This window comes from Schistocerca gregaria, chromosome 1 (genome assembly GCF_023897955.1).
Source record: "Schistocerca gregaria isolate iqSchGreg1 chromosome 1, iqSchGreg1.2, whole genome shotgun sequence".
In the NCBI taxonomy this organism is placed as follows: domain Eukaryota; kingdom Metazoa; phylum Arthropoda; class Insecta; order Orthoptera; family Acrididae; genus Schistocerca; species Schistocerca gregaria.
This window is the reverse complement of record NC_064920.1, coordinates 319,893,715-319,911,414: the sequence shown is the minus strand read 5'-3', so window position 1 is coordinate 319,911,414 and position 17,700 is coordinate 319,893,715. Positions and strand designations below refer to the sequence as shown.

The 17,700-nt window shown below is 39.8% G+C and overlaps 1 protein-coding gene across 9 annotated transcripts in view; it reads right to left on the bottom strand.

The window, feature by feature from the left end:
- Positions 1 to 414: 414 nt before the first annotated feature.
- The window catches only part of LOC126343484 (COMM domain-containing protein 4-like), a 492,684-nt gene continuing 475,398 nt past the window's right edge, over positions 415 to 17,700 (bottom strand). For all 9 annotated transcript variants that reach the window (XM_050001948.1, XM_050001946.1, XM_050001944.1 and 6 more), the window contains 3 exons: positions 7,854 to 8,054; positions 764 to 946; positions 415 to 655 (listed from right to left, as the gene is read on the bottom strand). In XM_050001948.1, the coding sequence (XP_049857905.1) occupies positions 618 to 655; positions 764 to 946; positions 7,854 to 8,054 (422 nt within the window). In that variant the 3' untranslated portion in view covers positions 415 to 617. The remainder of the gene's footprint in view (positions 656 to 763; positions 947 to 7,853; positions 8,055 to 17,700) is intronic.

Below are 17,700 nucleotides of genomic sequence, written 5' to 3'. Positions count from 1 at the left end.
TGCTGTATTCTTCCCAACTCTTATTTATAGTACAGCAATGGAAACGTGTTGGACATTGTTCGAAATTGGAACCATAGTGAAAAATTGTTATGTCAGATGTATTCGAACAGTGTATCTGAAAGGGTTAAGAATATCTGATTGAATATTACTACAACTATTGTGAGGAAGTACTTTGTGATAGATAACTGCAAAAGCCTTGGTTTACTTTTAATACTGTGATGGATCATTAATACATGGCATGAACAGCAAGGTCCAGATACTCCACCCAAGATAATATGCTCCAGCCTGTCTACTGAGAAAGCCTCATTCCAGCTGAAAATTCATTATCCAATATGATTGTACTTTTATATTAGCATATATATGGAAACTATATAGCAGGTAAATATAGGTTGATTAAATAGAAGGTACATAACATTCTGTTACAAACAAGTGTTTATTACCATTGATACAGTTGTTCTTAAGAAATGCATGGTGTAACTTATATGAAGTTGCAAATTTCTTAACATTTCATCAAGTAATACATTTCTCATTTATTACTGGAAAGAAAACAATTTGTATGGAATTCCATCATAACAAAGCAATTTTGATGTATTTGATGTATTTCACAGCGGGAAGTTCTATAGGCCATCAATAATGCCTGTCACCTTTTTCAGATCTGAAACATGTAAATATTGAAGTATTTACAGCACAAAACACACTATAATTTATTACTGTTTAGAGTCATGAACATGATATTGATTACAGCAATAAACAAACAGCTTACCATCAATCATTATGTTTAACTGATCCTCCGTCACGTTAAATTGGTGATATTTTTCTTCTCCTGTTAGACAATCAAGCACCTGAAGCTTCAAGCACACTTCTGGTCTGATTTCACCATCAACAGACAAAACATTTGACCCACCAACCAAGTCAACACGCCAGCTTACATCTTTCAGATGGCTCACTATCAAAAGGACAGAAAATAGCTGATTTAGAGCAATCTGAAAACTAACAATGGCTTAGTAGCTATACTGACATTAATGCTAGCCTGATTATAAAAACATTATGCAGTAAGTATGATACAAACAAAGAAATTTTTATATGTTCCCTCTTTGGCACCACACATTTATTTCAGTGCTCTCTTGATAAGGAATCACTGCATAATATAAAGTTACTAACAGCAGCAATAATGTCCTCAACCTTTTGAGATTAGATCTTGAGAGACACGAACAGAAACAATCTGGAGGATTTTAATATGGAGAATGGGTGCATGAACACAGCAATTAGTTTCAGTTCATGCAGCCTCAAAGTGACTGTGGAGATGTTGTTGTTGTTGTTGGTGGTGGTGGTGATAGATCACCCTATTTCGCAATAATTTTGGGCACTTCAGCAATGGCACTTCATTTCACTCACCGAGGAGGCTGCTTAATAACCCCCTGTTATTTTTTGAACTTTTATTTGGTAAAATTATTTCTTTTTCAGTTCCAGAAACTATATTCAGAATCTCAACAAGATACAAAGCTATGTCTTTCTCACGGTACTTTTTTATATAGCGTATGTTGCTCTAAGAGTACGAATTAATATTAAAAACACTCTGAACCATGAAATACCTACAATAATGTTACAATGTTAAAAGTAAAGTCTTGCAAACTTTAACAGAAAATTTTTATGCATGTAATATTTCATTCAAGTTAGCTATTGCATATTGATTCTAATGAGATGATTAAGTTAGCAGTTCACTTAAAACATATAACTTTAAGTCTGGCATTGTCATATTTATTATCAGTTCAATTCAGTACAAGTTCAGTGTCTTACAAACTGTGCCGGTTTTTTTGATTACATATCTGAGATACTTTAAAATGTACAGCTTATTTTAGGCTCCATCTCATCCCTTTTACTGTAAGCCAATCACTAAAAAGACTACAACATTAAAGGAAGATTGTTCTTCAAGGTGATTGACGTTAGTTACTAGCAATCACTGTTCAGATTTCTGTGTGACTATGATGAACAGATACTGATGGAGAGTCTGCTGAACTGTTACACTAAGTCATACAGCAAGAGGCACTTAGTCTCACAGTGTCAAGGACCAGAGAGACTGCTCACATCTTTGCCCATTCTTCTTCCTAGTACCAGTTCTTGAGCATATAGAATGTGAAAATTTAATTTCTATGTATTCTGTTGTGACTCATTTAACCTCAACTTACACTAACCTTTATTACCACTGGCTGCTTCTATTTTACTACATTCATCCTACTAACTGCATCTAGCTTTGCCTCTTTTAAGGTTTATCTTCACATTCACTCTTCCATTATGCCTAGATTTTTGACTGGCTTCATGACCACTTAAAACTTTTCAGTATCTCATATTATTGTTTTATTGTATTGAGTGTCCATTGATACAAAGTCATATAAGGTATTCTTCCTGTTTGTTTCTTATGTAGTCAAATTTTCTCAAACTCTTTTCCCTCTTCTATCAGACTTCCAAAAAGCAAGTGAATCTGATAGCTTTGGTATGCTTGTCACCTGCTCTTTCCATTATCCACCCACACCCAAAGGAAAGTCTTTCATGTTTTCCAAGTCAGTCAATTTAGTGGAACCAGGCACTACTGTGTTCCAGCATTCATCTAAATGTATTCAAGCTTTCTCTACTGGGTCTGACAGTGCTGCTTTCATGTCCCAGAGGAATCATATTACTGCTCCATCTGTCTCACAATTTGGCCGGCCAGTTGCCATTTCAGTCTGGTAACTCTTTTGAAGATGTCTGTTACCTATGTTTTTCCTCAGATGAACTTGTTCATCAACTTGTCTCTGAAGTTGATACCTATTATGCACCACTCCAGACTGCTATTGCCTCCTAAGTGGATACTACTTAATTCTATTTGACTGTGTGGACATTACAGGCTATTACAGTAATTTCTTAATTAAGGTAGTGTGCCAGTCATTTCCAGAGCATGGACTATCAATAACAAACAGGTTAAGTAATATTTACACAGCTGATGAACACCTACATCAAGAAGAAAGCAGGTTTCAAATTTTTAACATTTTCCTACACTGAATCTTTAAGAACACACACACACACACACACACACACACACACACACACACACACAAATACCACAGTATACTGGAGACACACCCTCTATAGAATCATGAGCATCTATCATCTAGGAAAGTTAGATGCCAAGCACAGAAAGGCAGATTGGATAGCTATAAATACATATCAAAAGGACATACATTTACCAGTCAGTTAGAGAAGGGACAGGACAGGACAGGACAGAATTATGTGCATCACTGAAATTTAAAAAAAAAGTGTACATGGGGATATCAAGAGATGTGGCTTCTGTATTATACAACAGCAGCTCATAGGTCGAACATGAACAGTATTCGATACAGCCAACAAATTATGCATCATTTATATAATTGCCAGTTTAGGTGACACTGTATCAGTCACAATGCAATTAAATTTTTGTATTATGTTTGTAGCAGTGATGATATGTTCATAACTGTATGCCAATTATACTTATAACAGCATACAGAATTATTGAAATTTTGTCTCAGATACTAACAATTGCTCAGAATGCATAAATATATGACCATATCTACATATATATCCATAGAATCATTTTAAAATATGTTTAAGTAAAGGCCTGCTAATTAAATCTGATATCAATGTTACTTCATTTCCATTTCTGAATAAATGATTGTATATAAATCTTTTTGTGAGCTGTCACTTGTCTCGTTTTATCTTTTGTTTCTGGTGAAATGTACAACTTTACATTCTCTACATTAACAGCTAGTTGACAACTTGATATTTAATTAATGTTTTGTCAAGATTTACGGACTATTACTGAAATCTTATTGGATAACAGTTCATCACAGATAATCACATCTATGTCATTATTATAACATAATGGCCCTCAAATTATCTTGTGGCTCAACCAAAATTATTTCTTTCTTACTCTATGGCAATATGCTGTCTGCTACCTATTAAGAAGTTATTAATCCAACCACAAACCTGCCGAACCATGACAGTGTGGACATAATGTAAGTTTCACATGTCAGTGTTGTACAGAATCAAAAGCTTTTTGAAAGTGAAGTCACAAACAAACTGAAGATTCTACACCTCACTATGCAACAATAATAATGGTCAAGTGAGATGAAACATACATCAAAACAGAAAAGTAACATGTTCTTAAATACATGTAAGTTAATTGTTCAACATGTCAGCAATAGTTTGAGCTTCAAGCATCAAGAAACAAATTTTTCACTCATATAAGGAAAACACTCCTAACAGCAGGTTAGAGAATGTTTCATGTCACTGACTTTCTCAGAACATAGATAAAAACAATATAGTCCCATGTCAATATTATTGCTGAAATGTTACTGTGACATATTAAATACTACAAATGGAAGTAAAACACAATTATGTGTATGTTGTAAGTAGTACTTGTTTATCAAAGAGCACATCAATTAAAACAGCAAAGGCAAATTTTGTTACTTATCATTAATTTTCTGTCCACCAATACAAATGCATAGCCCATAAACAAAGCCAAGTTGGTTGAAGGCAAAACACTGAATTAAAGCCATTAACAAGAACAAAAAAGAGTCAGGGCAGTGCAGCATCAAAATCCAATAAGCAGAATGGCATGACTGATAGTACCTCTAGTAGCTGTACTTGACTGAATAATTGTTGCCTGCGGGGACCCATTGCTGCGAGTGGCACAACCTGTGTGGCATACCATTCTTTCAGCTGGTGGCAGCAGTCAACCGCAAGCTGTAACGCTTCAAGCCACAATTGATACTTGCCATTTTGAGTATATTAATTGTCCCCCCCTCCCTCCTGAATCAGCACATACGTCTATCGTAAATGTCCCAGCTTATGACAGTGCCAATGGGGCAGAGGGCTCGGGCAATGGCAAAGGCCAGAGGTGGAGCAGCTGAACACCACACCAACATATACAGAACCATGGGATAGGGCCTGCCAACCCTGATGGTCTGGCCGAGCTCTGTGGGAGGAAGACCAGTGTGCCAGGGGAAGCTGGCTGTGACAGGACAGCAAGAGATCAAGAGTGATGAAAGGTCTGTATGGAGGCAGTGGTTCCACTGCTCACCCTCTGGTGAGCAGTGGAATCAGGGGAGGGGATGAAGCATGTAGCAGGTTGCACGGCAAGGGTGAGAGAGCACATCTGGTGGTGATCCAGGAGTCCAGCCAAAGGGTTGGAAGTACCAGTGGAGCCAGGAGTGCCAACTGTGACTGCACTCACGACTGGAGCAGGTTGTCGTGGTGGGTCAGACGGATGCACCTGGATGCAACATCAAATGTCTGAAGTGTCCATGATTGCTGAAAAAACATCAGATCCACCCTTGAAGCCAACTAAATGTGCCTGCCATACCTATGCACCACAGGCATAGGTAGGCCTGTATGCTAGCTAGGCATGCTTCATGAATTTCACCAGGGCACAAATGATAATAGGAGTGATGGTGGGCAGAGTCCATGCCACATAAGAGAAGTTAAAGAGGGTGTCCACCACCAACATCCATAAAGCTCCAGCAAAATCAATGTGGGCCTTTTCCCATGGGTAGTCAGTACGGGACAATGAAGTGAAATGTTGCACAGGGGCTGCCTGATTGAGGGTGCAGGTATGACAGAAATGACATGTGTTCTACATCAGCACATAAGTTCTGCATCAGCAGAGAAGCTGGGCCAGTAGCCGTGGCACTGGGCCAGTGCCTTCATGTGCATCATCCACAATGCCAAACATGAAGCAGCTGGAGGATGTGGGCATGAAGCAAGTGTGGAGTGATGACCCAGTGTTCAGAGTCCTCCATGGTCAGTGTTAAGATGCCATACATAGCAATGAGCCTATTAGTGCAGTGCAAATAACTGTGAAAGACAAGTTAGGTCAGGCTGGAAACATACTCTGGCCACGCCTTCTGTACTACAGAATAAACTTTTCATAGGGCTGGGTCACAGGACAACACAAGGTCAATGGGAATTCATCCCCAGTTTGTTGTAAACGATGTTCCAGGGCAAAAACAAAACAAAAAAAAACTGTTTCCTGGTGATCGAAATCTGCATTGGGGTCAAGAAGGAGATGGGATGGGTCCTCTGTATTGGTGTGTTTGAAAACAATGCACAGTGCTGTGATGTTTTATCTGAGAGCTTAGAATGATTCCCAAACAATGAAATTTAGGGTTTGTGGTCAGTCAGCATGTGGAATTTGCCACCATACAAGTACACATGAAATGTATTGACCCCGTAAATGATTGATAAAGCCCTGCTCTCGATCTGTGAGTAGATAAGCTGCATGGGAGTTAATATTTTTGAGGTGAAAACGATTGGCTGTCAGAACCATCTAACAACTTTTGGGCCAAAACTGCAGCAACACTGTACTTGAGTGCATAAATTGTGACTGTCAATGAAAGGCTTGATGTACATGGCATCAGACATGGTATCACCTTGACACTACCCTTAACGTGGTAAAAAATCCTGTTAATAGATGGCCAACCACATATTTGATGCTCTTCTTGCACAGCTGATACAGGGAGTGCACGATTGCACCATTTGAGGAATAAAGTTGGCATAGTACATGATTTTACCAAGGAATGACTGTAACTGTTTATGGTTAGTAGGAGCTTGTGTACCACTGATGGCACTGAATTAGCCTTGTGTGGGTGTGATATCTTTGTCACTCAAGTATTTGATATCGGGGGTGAAGAAACTGCTCTTTTCCAACTGACAGCATATGCCATTTTTTGGAGCTGTTTGAAAAGGGATTTGAGGTTCCCACAGAGTTCACATGTGTCAACACCATAATAATGATACCATCCAAATAATTAACACATTGATGAATACATTTAATCATTTATTCTAAATAGTTTTGAAAAATGGTGAGTGCACTAGCAACTTCAAACAGTCAGCAGTTGCACTTGTATAAAATGAATGGTGTATTCAAGACTAGGAGCTGTTTCAATGCTACATCAAGCAACATGTGTAGATCTATCTTTGAAAAACATTGGCCTTCCAGCCAGTTTAGTCAACGAAACTTTCAGGTGAGCCATCTGATGGAGATCCAAGCCAGATTGGGCACTTATAGTAGACATTTTAAATATCCTCACAATTGCATAAGGAGCTCTACAAAATTTTGGCACCACTGAATGCTTTGAAGAGATGTGAGTAGTAAAACTAAACACACAGTCCATTATTGGTTCAAAAATTCATTGTACAAATTGCACAGTGTGTCAAGGTCAGGAAAAGGCACTGTTTTGTATATAAAACAGACTTAGTACATGTATGATGATGTATGATGTTTTTGTAGTTGGCTACCATGGCAGTTCATTGCGAAGAGGAATCGCCATACAGCAGTAGGATGTGACTCGGTACTAGGCCTTTCACAGCAAAGGAGAGCCAAGCTGCCGATACAAATCCTTATTGATTAACAACACTTCAGTCCCTGTAACCAGATGGAATTTCAGGAACTGGCTGAAAACCATCAGGTTCAATGTAAGCTTCTGTGGTGACAGTGTGAAGCAATGTGCTCTTCCCATGCTGTGGCTGAGTGCCTAAATATGCCACAAAATGCAGGCAGCATAATCATGATTTTATTCTAGGAAGGATGTGCAGGAAGAAGCACCATTGGAATCAATCTCAAACACTGTCATCACCAGAAGAAAGAGGGCATTGAGAATTCACAAGTTATATATGACTTCCAGAAAGTAGTTAATAACTAGTTAGCTGACATTATAGACACCTCAAATTGTAGTAATAGAGTATATTTATAAGATAACAGTATTAAAAGAATTGTTACAATGATTATGTGGCAATTCTAAAGAAATTAGATGTTGCCTGAAAAATTCATGAAAGTTACTTACAGCGGAGTGAGTTGTCACGGAGAGCAGCAGTAATAGCAGGTAGGTTGTCGCTGTAGACACGACAGAGTGCAGCACTCAGCTCACGTGGCAGCCCCAACTGCTGCAGTTCACTAGAGAGTGCTTCCTCTGTCACCCCATGACGTGCACCTGATGTCAGCACGAAAGACACTGCTGCCACGCATCCCTTCACATCACCAGTGTCTGCAACCAGCATATACATTACATGCAGGAGGCACATACAAGTGTGTATCTAATACTGCCTGTGTCACTACTTTAATAGGCAAGGGAATACAATGATAGAATGCTCCTGTCTGAGAGTAGAGGATTTATGAAAGCTATGTCTGGAATGGACATTCTACTTCACTCCATATTCATTTAAAGAATACCTAGAAGGAGCAAGTATAATGATACGTGGGAGAAGATGTAAAAGAATACTACTATCTTGGAGATAAAATTACACTAGACAGCTACAGCAAGAACTGCATCCCAACAGGCAATCTCTGATCAAGTAAGCTTGCTTAATAAAATATATATATGTCCTTAGAAACACAGCTGTAAGATCAAGAAAGAAATTCCTACCTGGAAGAATACACTGTATAGAAGTAAGAGAGGAGAAAAATGCAAGTATTTGAACAAATTCAAATTGTAAATTACGTGGAAAGTCTATTACATTTGGAAATAGGCATACAATTCATACAAGAGACAAAAATGAAATACATAGTACAGATTATTGAGGACTGTGGCTGTAGCTGGTGTGTAAAGCTGAGGAAATCTGTACACAAGAATTCTATTAAAAATGTCAAAAGATTCTTGATCAAAGAAGAGAGATAGAGTTTACAACTAAAAGTGTGCACAATCATATAAAAATGATGTAATTTTTACCCTGCAGCAGAAATTGCACTGATTTTAAACTTCCAGGGAGATTACAATTGTGTGCTAGAGAAGGACTCAATCCTGGGACCCTTGTCTTCCAAGAACATATGAAACTTCCTGTCAGATTAAAAATGCATGCCAGACCAGGAATTGAAGCCAAGACCTTTGGCTTTCATGGGAAGTTGCTCTACTCAGTGAGATATCCAGGCATAGTTCACAACCTGCCTTACAGATTTACTTGGAAGACAGGACTGAGGTACTGGTGGAAATAAATCTCTGAGGACGGGTCATGAGGCTTGCTGAGTTTTGCTCAGTCAGTAGAGCAATTGCCCACAAAAGGCAAATGTTTTGAGTTACAGCCCTGGTCTAGAATATATTTTTAATCTGCTAGGATGTTTCATAAAAAAGTGCTTCATAAAAACATAATATTTATCATAAAGAAGAGAAATAGTCTCTATAAAGAGGACCATTACCGACTGACAAACTAACTTCAAGAATTTGTAACACCGCATGAACTGATGTATGAATCTTATTTCTTACTAATACACATTGTGTCCTTGAGTTTACTACAGGAAATTCCATGTACATTCATTGTAGGAACTACAAATGTGTTATAAAGGTGGAAAATTTAAGTCAGGATTTGTTAATGTAAATCTCTAGCCTTGTCTTTCCACATACATAACTCCTTTGTCTTCTATGTCATCCCACTCAGTCAATTTAGTGCTGCCCCTCACTAAAGTGAAATATTTCTATTTCCATGCATAGTAAAGTGTACAAATATATTCTTATAACAGATTACTTTACTGCCTTTATTTACTGTCTTGTGACAATATAGTTAGCTGTAGTACGTGTGACAGTTCTGTTCATCAGATTATCATGAGCTGTTCTGTGAGCAATAAAGAATGCAGGACACAAGCAACTGTGGATAACTGTTCACTTCAGCATGAATAATGTTGGACACTTGTCACTCAATCATTACTTTAGTGAACTGGCAGAAGCAGTGAAGAATGGTGACCCACTTTTGTAAACTGGTGACATAATTTGCAGCATGGAATTGTATTTTTGATGCTGAGCTCAGTGAATGGTAGCTCTTCCAGGTCTGTAATGTTCTTCACGGCACAGCCCTCTACCCAGTCACATAGTTCCTACAGTTACGGTTGTTCTGGATACATCAGTTACTCATTAGAAATTTTCAGTGGATAACTGAGTAACGAGAGCAGATATGGCTACAAACTGGCACTTAGAACCAAACTTCTTAGGTACAAGATGAATACCACTAACAATAAGCAAATTATAATATTGACCTACAGAGTGAATATAGTGAAATAGAATGTTATGTCACTGGAAGACAAATGCAGAAGTGTTTGTAATAGGGCCCCACAATTCACTGCTCTTATTGACATAGAACTGTGCATATAAACATAACAAATCAAATAATTAGTGAAATTATCTTTTGTAAAATATAGCTTAGATAATCCAGGATCTGGTAGTCTGATGTTTTAACAAAAATTTTGCATCTAGCAAGCCAAAAGAAAGTAAATTTCTTTAGGGATTTTTTTTTTTTTTTTTTGGGGGGGGGGGGGGGGGAGGGAGGGGGAAGTCAAGAGGAAGATGTAACTGTTGTTCAGTTTAAAGAAAGTTTCTGCTGACCATCAGAATTAGATACAGTAGTCACAAATTCATTTAGAGACAATGCAAGCTTCGTGGAACATAGACATGACTTTATAGTAGGTCATGTTAATATGCAGAATAATGAGTAAAATCAACATTTTCCACTGAGGATATAAACATCTTGAAAAACTAATTATAAAACCATTCACCTACATCTGTTCTGAACAACTCATATATCTGATCACAGATGGCACAAGCCAAAGAACACAGAAAAATTCATTTTAAGAATAAAAATTAAAATCCTATACCACTCACGATGCCATCTTCAGATCCATATTGGTTAGCTACAGAGTAACAAGTAAGATTTGTTGCTTTGAATGGCTGCTTAAAAATTAAAACAAACAATGTAGTCATTCATGACATCATATGTTACTTATTCCATGGAAGCCAACCAGTAAAGAATTTGACAAAATAGGTCATGACTGGTGCCACACAGAGTGGATTTTATGTTGTTTTGCATATATAATGTAGTATTCATTGTTCCCTCAACAAATGTTTGCAGTGTATGATCATTTTACACTTTGGATCCCAACAGCACGAGACTCAGGGTGGATTATTTATGTCAATAGTAGAAGTCAATCCTAGTAAACACTATAATTAATGCAGAATCTGCTCTCATAATTCAACACATTTTTGCACTGTTCATCATCCAGCTGTGTCTTTCTCTGCACTATCGACACAACCTGCTTGGTGATAAGATGTGACAAGAAGCTTGGTGAGTGCTACTGTTACTTGTAGCTCAACATACAATTGCCCAAAGTCTTAGATAATTATAAGTACAAGAGAAGTCTTAATTTGTGTTGCATTCACTTTGCAATCATCAACCACAGCTCATCTTATGCAACTGTTGGTTAGTTGGTTGGTTGGTTGATTTGGGGGAGGATAACAAACAGCAAGGTCCCATTGGATTAGGGAAAAATGGGTAGGAAGTCGGCCATGCCATTTGAAAGGAACCATTCTAGAATTTACCTGAAGAAATTTTGGGAAATCATGGAAAATCTACAACAGGATGGCCAGACATGCATTTTAACTGTCGCACTTCTAAATGTGAGCCCAGTGTGCTAGTCCCAGATGTGAGTCCAGAGTGATAATCACCGCACCACGTCGCTCAGTATGCAACTCTTCTGACATGAACCCCTACCCCACTCCTGCCGAAAAACCAGGATAATGTACATGCGCACCTTCCTTGGATCAATGATACACAAATGACACCTCATGTGCAGCACACTGGGAAATTCTTTGGAAGGCTCAGCTGCACTTTGTTTGTTGACATGATCCTTGCCAGTCACAATGTTTACTAATCCAGTGTGAAGTTTGGAAAGACAAATCACTCTTTCCCAAGTAAATACAGTTGTTAAGGACTCATTATTTTCATATTCAAAGCATGATTCTTACTCTGTTCCAAGCATGGTACTTGACGTCAAACTCATTACTGCCCTCTGTTATCAGACACACTAATACAGTGTTTCCACTAATGAATATGATATTGACAAGATGTGAGGAAGATATCAGCCACATTTTAACTAAATCAAGTGTGTTTATTTTAATTAGGTTTGACCAAACACCAGACATATTCAGCGATATCAAAACTACCCTGACACCCATATGTAATGCACCGGATGTCAAAAGAGGCAGATGTGCCAATATAAAAAGAGGTGAGGACTGTTGTGCTATTAGTAGAGAAGCAATAACAGCAGAATACGTCATCAGAGCCCAGTGACATGTGTATGTACCAGTAATCGGGTGTTGCCTGAGTAGCAAATCCATCAGAGGCATTTCAGCTCTTCTAAAGGTGTCCAAATTTAATGCTGGCAATGTGACTGTAAGTGAAAATGCGAAGGAATAACCACAGCTAAACCGAGACTAGGAAGACCTCATGTACAGACAGAGAGGGGCCATCAAGCATTGTGGAGAGTGGTTGTAAAAAAATTAAGTGAAATGAGTGGAAGGAATTACTCACAAGTTCAAAAGTCCTACTAGCAGACCTATTAGCATAATGACTATGCATAGGGAGTTAAAGAGAATGCGGTATAATGGTCGAGCACTCCTCATAAGCCACACGTTTCTGTAGGCAATGGTGTAAAAAGCATCAGAACTGGACAGTGGATAACTCGAAATGAGTTGGAGTGACAAATCACGTTAGACCTTGTGGTAATCCGATGGAAGGTTTTCAGTTTGGTGAATGTCTGGAAAATATTACTTGCCATTATGTGTACTGCCAACAGTGTAGTACAGAGGAAGTAGTTTTACGGTGTAGGGTGTTTTTCGTGGTAAGGATTTGGCTCCCTTACCGCACTTCAGAAAACGCCAGATGTGGTAGGATATGAACATATTTTACGGCATTGTGTACTGCGTACAGTAGATGAAGTCTGGAGACAATTACTGGTAGTACAAGCATGACAGAGGACCTTCTCATAAAGCAGCAACTGGAGACAATGGTTTGTGGACACACACAATGTGTATCCGGAAACCACCAGAAACATGTTTTCCATATTAGGTGCATTGTGCTGCCACCTACTGCCAGGTACTCCATATCAGCGACCTCAGTAGTCACCAGACATTGTGAGAGAGCAGAATGGCGCACTCTGCGGAACTCATGGTCAGGTGATTGGATGTCATTTGTGTCATATGTCTGTACGCGAGATTTCCATACTCCTAAGCACCCCTAGGTCCACTGTTTCCGATGTGCTAGTGAAGGGACACGTACAGCACAAAAGCGTAAATGCCGACCTCGTCTGTTGACTGACAGAGACCGCCAACAGTTTAAGAGGGTCGTGATGTGTAAAAGGAGACATCTATCCAGACCATCGCATTCCAAAATGCATAAGGATCCACTGCAAGTACCATGACAGTTTGGCGGGAGGTGAGAAAACTTAGATTTTATGGTCGAGCTACTGCTCATAAGCCACACATCACGCCGGTAAATGCCAAACGACGCCTCGCTTGCTGTAAGGAGTATAACACTGGACGATTGAACAGTGGAAAAACGTGTGGAATGACCAATCAAGGTACACAATGTGGCGATCCGATGGCAGGGTGGGGGTGTGTTGAATGCACGGTGAACGTCATCTGCCAGTGTGCATAGTGTCAACAGTAAAATTCAGAGGCGGTGGTGTTTTGGTGTGGTCGTGTTTTTCATGGAGGGGGTTTCCAATCCTTGTTGTTTTGCGTGGCACTATCACAGCACAAGCCTTACATTGATATTTTAAGCGCCTTCTTGTTTCCCACTGTTGAAGAGTAATTCGACGATGGCGACTGCATCTTCCAACACGATCGAGCACTTGTTCATAATGCACGACCTGTGGGGGAGGTGGTTACACGACAATAATATCCCTGTAATGGATTGGCCTGCACAGAGTCCTGACCTGAATCCTATAGAACACCTTTGGGATGTTATGGAACGCCGACTTCGTGCCAGGGTTCACCGACCAATATTGATACCTCTCCTCAGTGCAGCATTCCATGAAGAACGGGCTGCCATTCCCTAAGAAGCCTTCCAGCATCTGACGGAACGTAAGCATGGGAGAGTGAAAGTTGTCATCAAGGCTAAGGGTGGGCCAACACCATATTGAACTTCAGCATTACCTATGGTGGGTGCCACGAAGTTGTAAGTTGTTTTCAGCCAGATGTTACATAGTGTAACATTCCTGAAATAGACTGGCCAGCCCAGAGTACTGACATGTGGAACGCCTTTAGGACGTGTTAGCGTCGACTTTGCTCCAGACCCCAGCCTCCAACATCACTAACTTCTCTGGTTTTGGCTCCTGAGGAAAACTGGGTGGCCATTCTTCCACAGACATTCGGACACCCCAGCAGAATCAATCAGGCATAACGAGTGAACACTAACAAGTATCCGGATACTTTTGATCAGATAGTGTATTAATGAAACAGAGGCCGAAATTTGATAAGAGATACGCCAGAAAAGTATGCACTTACAGATCATATGTTTAAGTAATATTTGACGTTATACACTATACCTATGTTTCCACTGTGCTTTGATCCGATGGTGGCAGTCTGCCGAAATGCCTAACCTATGTGGATAAATGTAGAACGATTCACACATTTTTAGTTATGTATAAGTTATTCATCATGGTCCTCGACATCGGTAACGACTTTCTATCTTCCATTATAAAGTAAGTCATTTACTTAGTCTCGTACACTTTGAACTTTAAGCAGCTTTGATCTAATTCATTTGCGTTAAGTGCCAGTGTGTTGAAGCATTGCGAACAGACGTAATATTTTTGTGTGTGTTACCAACAACATGGCGTGATGCAAGCCAGTACTACGTATCTGGCCGGGATGGCCGAGCGGTTCTAGGCGCTATAGTCTGGAACCGCGCGGCCACTGCGGTCGCAGGTTCGAATCCTGCCTCGCGCTTGGATGTGTGTGGTGTCCTTAGGTAAGTTAGGTTTAAGTAATTCTAGGGGACTGATGACCTCAGAAGTTAAGTCCCATAGTGCTCAGAGCCATTTGAACTACGTATTTACATCTATATCTACATGAATACTCCACAAGCCACCATACGGTGCGCAGCGGAAGCTACCCTATACTACAAGTCATTTTCTTTTCTGTTTCACTCGCAAATAGAATGGGGTTAAAACCACTACCTACATACATCTTTTTAAGCCCCAGTCTTCTGACTGGTTGTGACCTGCCACGAATTACTCTCCTGTGCCAACCTCTTCATCTCAGAGTAGTACTTACAGCCTATGTCCTCAATTATTTTCTGGGTGTATTTTAATCTTTGTCTTCCTCTATAGATTTGCCCTCTGTAGCTTTCTCTAGTACCATGGAAATCATTACCTGATGTCTTACCAGATGTCCAATCATCCTGTCCCTTCTCCTTGCCAGTGTTTTTCATATATTACTGTCCTCTCTGATCCTGCGCGGAACTTACTCATTCCTTAGCTAATCACTCCATGTAATTTTCAACATTCGTCTGTAGCACCACATATCAAACGCTTCGAGTCTGTTCTGTTCCGGTTTCTCGTGGTCCTTTCACTACTATACAATGCTGTGCGCTAAACGTACATTCTCAGAAATTTCTTCCTCAAATTAAGACCTATTTTTGATATGAGTAAACTTCTCCTGGCCAGGAATGCCCTTCTTGCCAGTGCTAGTGTCCTTTTAATGTCCTCATTGCTCTCTCCGTCTTTGGTTATTTTGTTATCTAGGTAGCAGAATTCCTTAACTTCATTTGCTTTGTGACCACCAAACCTGATGTTACGCTGGGAGCCTACTCCGTATGCTTGTACCTTCGTTAACAGTCTGCAAGGGGGCACAATACCAAACGCTTATCGGAAAACTGCTGCTCTCATTTCTGCTACTTCTCGTTACTTTCGTCTTTCATCGATTTACTCTCAATCCACATTGTGTACTCATTAGACTGTTCATTCCATTCAACAGATCATGTAATTCTGCTTCACGTTCAGTCAGGATAGCAAGGTCATCAGCGAATCGTATCACTGATATGTTTTCACCATGAATTTTAATTCCACTCCTGAGGCTTATTTTTAATTTCCATTGTTTCTTCGAGGTACAGATTGAACAGTAGGAGCAAAAGACAACATCCCTGTCTTACACCGTTTTTAATCTGAGCACTTCGTTCTTGGTCGTCCACTCTTATTATTCCTTCTTGGCTCTTGTACATATTGTATATAACGCGTCTTTCCATACAGCTTATCCCTATTTTTTGGTCAGAATTTTGAACATCTTACATCATTTTACACTATCTAACGCTTTTTCTAGATCGACATACCTAGTGAAAGTCTCTTGATTTTTCTTTAGTCTTGCTTCCATTATCAACCGCAACGTCAGAATTGCCTCTCTGGTGCCCTTACCTCTCCTAAAGCCAAACTAATCATCATGTAACAAATCCTCAATTTCCTTTTCCATTCTTCTGTACATTTCTTGTCAGCAACTTGGATGCGAGAACTGTTAAGCTGATTGTGCGATAATTCTCCCACTTGTCAGCTCTTGCAGTGTTCTGAATTATGTGGATGATATTTTTCCGAAAGTCAGATGGTATGCCCCAGACTCGTACATTCTACATGTCAACGTGAATAGTTGCTTTGTTACCACTTCCTCCAACGGTTTTAGAAATTCTGATGGAATGCTATCTATCCCTTCTGCCTTATTCGATCTTAACTCCTCCAAAGCTCTCTTAAATTCTGATTGTAAGACTGCATCCCCTATTTTTTCTAAATAATATCTCTGAATGAGTCCTAATTTCTCGTATCTTACCTTCGTGATCCTTCTGCAAAATGTAAGTTTGCTGCAGTAGAATCGTTCTGCAGTAAGCTTCAGATGCTAGTGCTCTAAATTGTCTCAATAGTGTTTCTCGAAATGAACGTCGCCTTCCTTCCATGGATTCCCATTTGAGTTCCCGAAGCATTTCCGTACTATTTGCGTGTTGTTCGAACCTACCTGTAACAAATCTAGCAGCTCGCCTCTGAATTGCTTCTACTTCGTCTTATAATCCGTCCTGGTGCACTACTCAAGAATGGCTCGCACTGGCGTTCTATTTGCGGTCTCTTTTACAGAGGAACAACACTTTCCTAACATTCTCCCAATATACCACAGTCGACCATTCGCCTTCCCCACCACAGTCCTCAAATGCTCATTCCATTTTATACCACTTTGTAACGTTACGCTAGAAATCTGAACGACGTGACTGTGTCAAGCAGGACACTACTAATGCTGTATCCAAACATTACAGGGTTATTTTTCCTGTTCGTCCGCATTAACTTACGATTTTCTACATTTAGAGTCAGCTGCCATTCATCACTCCAAATAAGTCATCTTGCTTCTTCCTATAGTCACTCAATTTAGACACCTTCCCGTACACCATAGCATGATAAGCAAACGCCGACCGCGGTGGCCGAGCGGCTCTGGGCGCTTCAGTCCGGAACCGCACGACTAATGCGGTCGGTTTGAATCCTGCCTCGGGCATGGATGTGTGTAATGTCTGTAGTTTAGTTAGGTTCAAGTAGTTTTAAGTTCTAGGGGACTGATGACCTCAGATGTTAAGTCCCATAGTGCTCAGAGCCATTTGAACCATTTGATAAGCAAACAACCTGCATACTGCTTCCCACCCTGCCTGCCAGATCATTTATGCATATAGAAAATAATTGCGGTCCTATCACACTTCCCTGGGGCATTCCTGACGGTGCACATGTCTCTGATGAACACTCGTCATCGAGGACAACATACTGATTTCTATTACGTAATAAGTCCTCGAACTATTCGCATATCTGGGAGCCTACTCCGTATGTTTGTACCTTCGTTAACAGTCTGCAGGGAA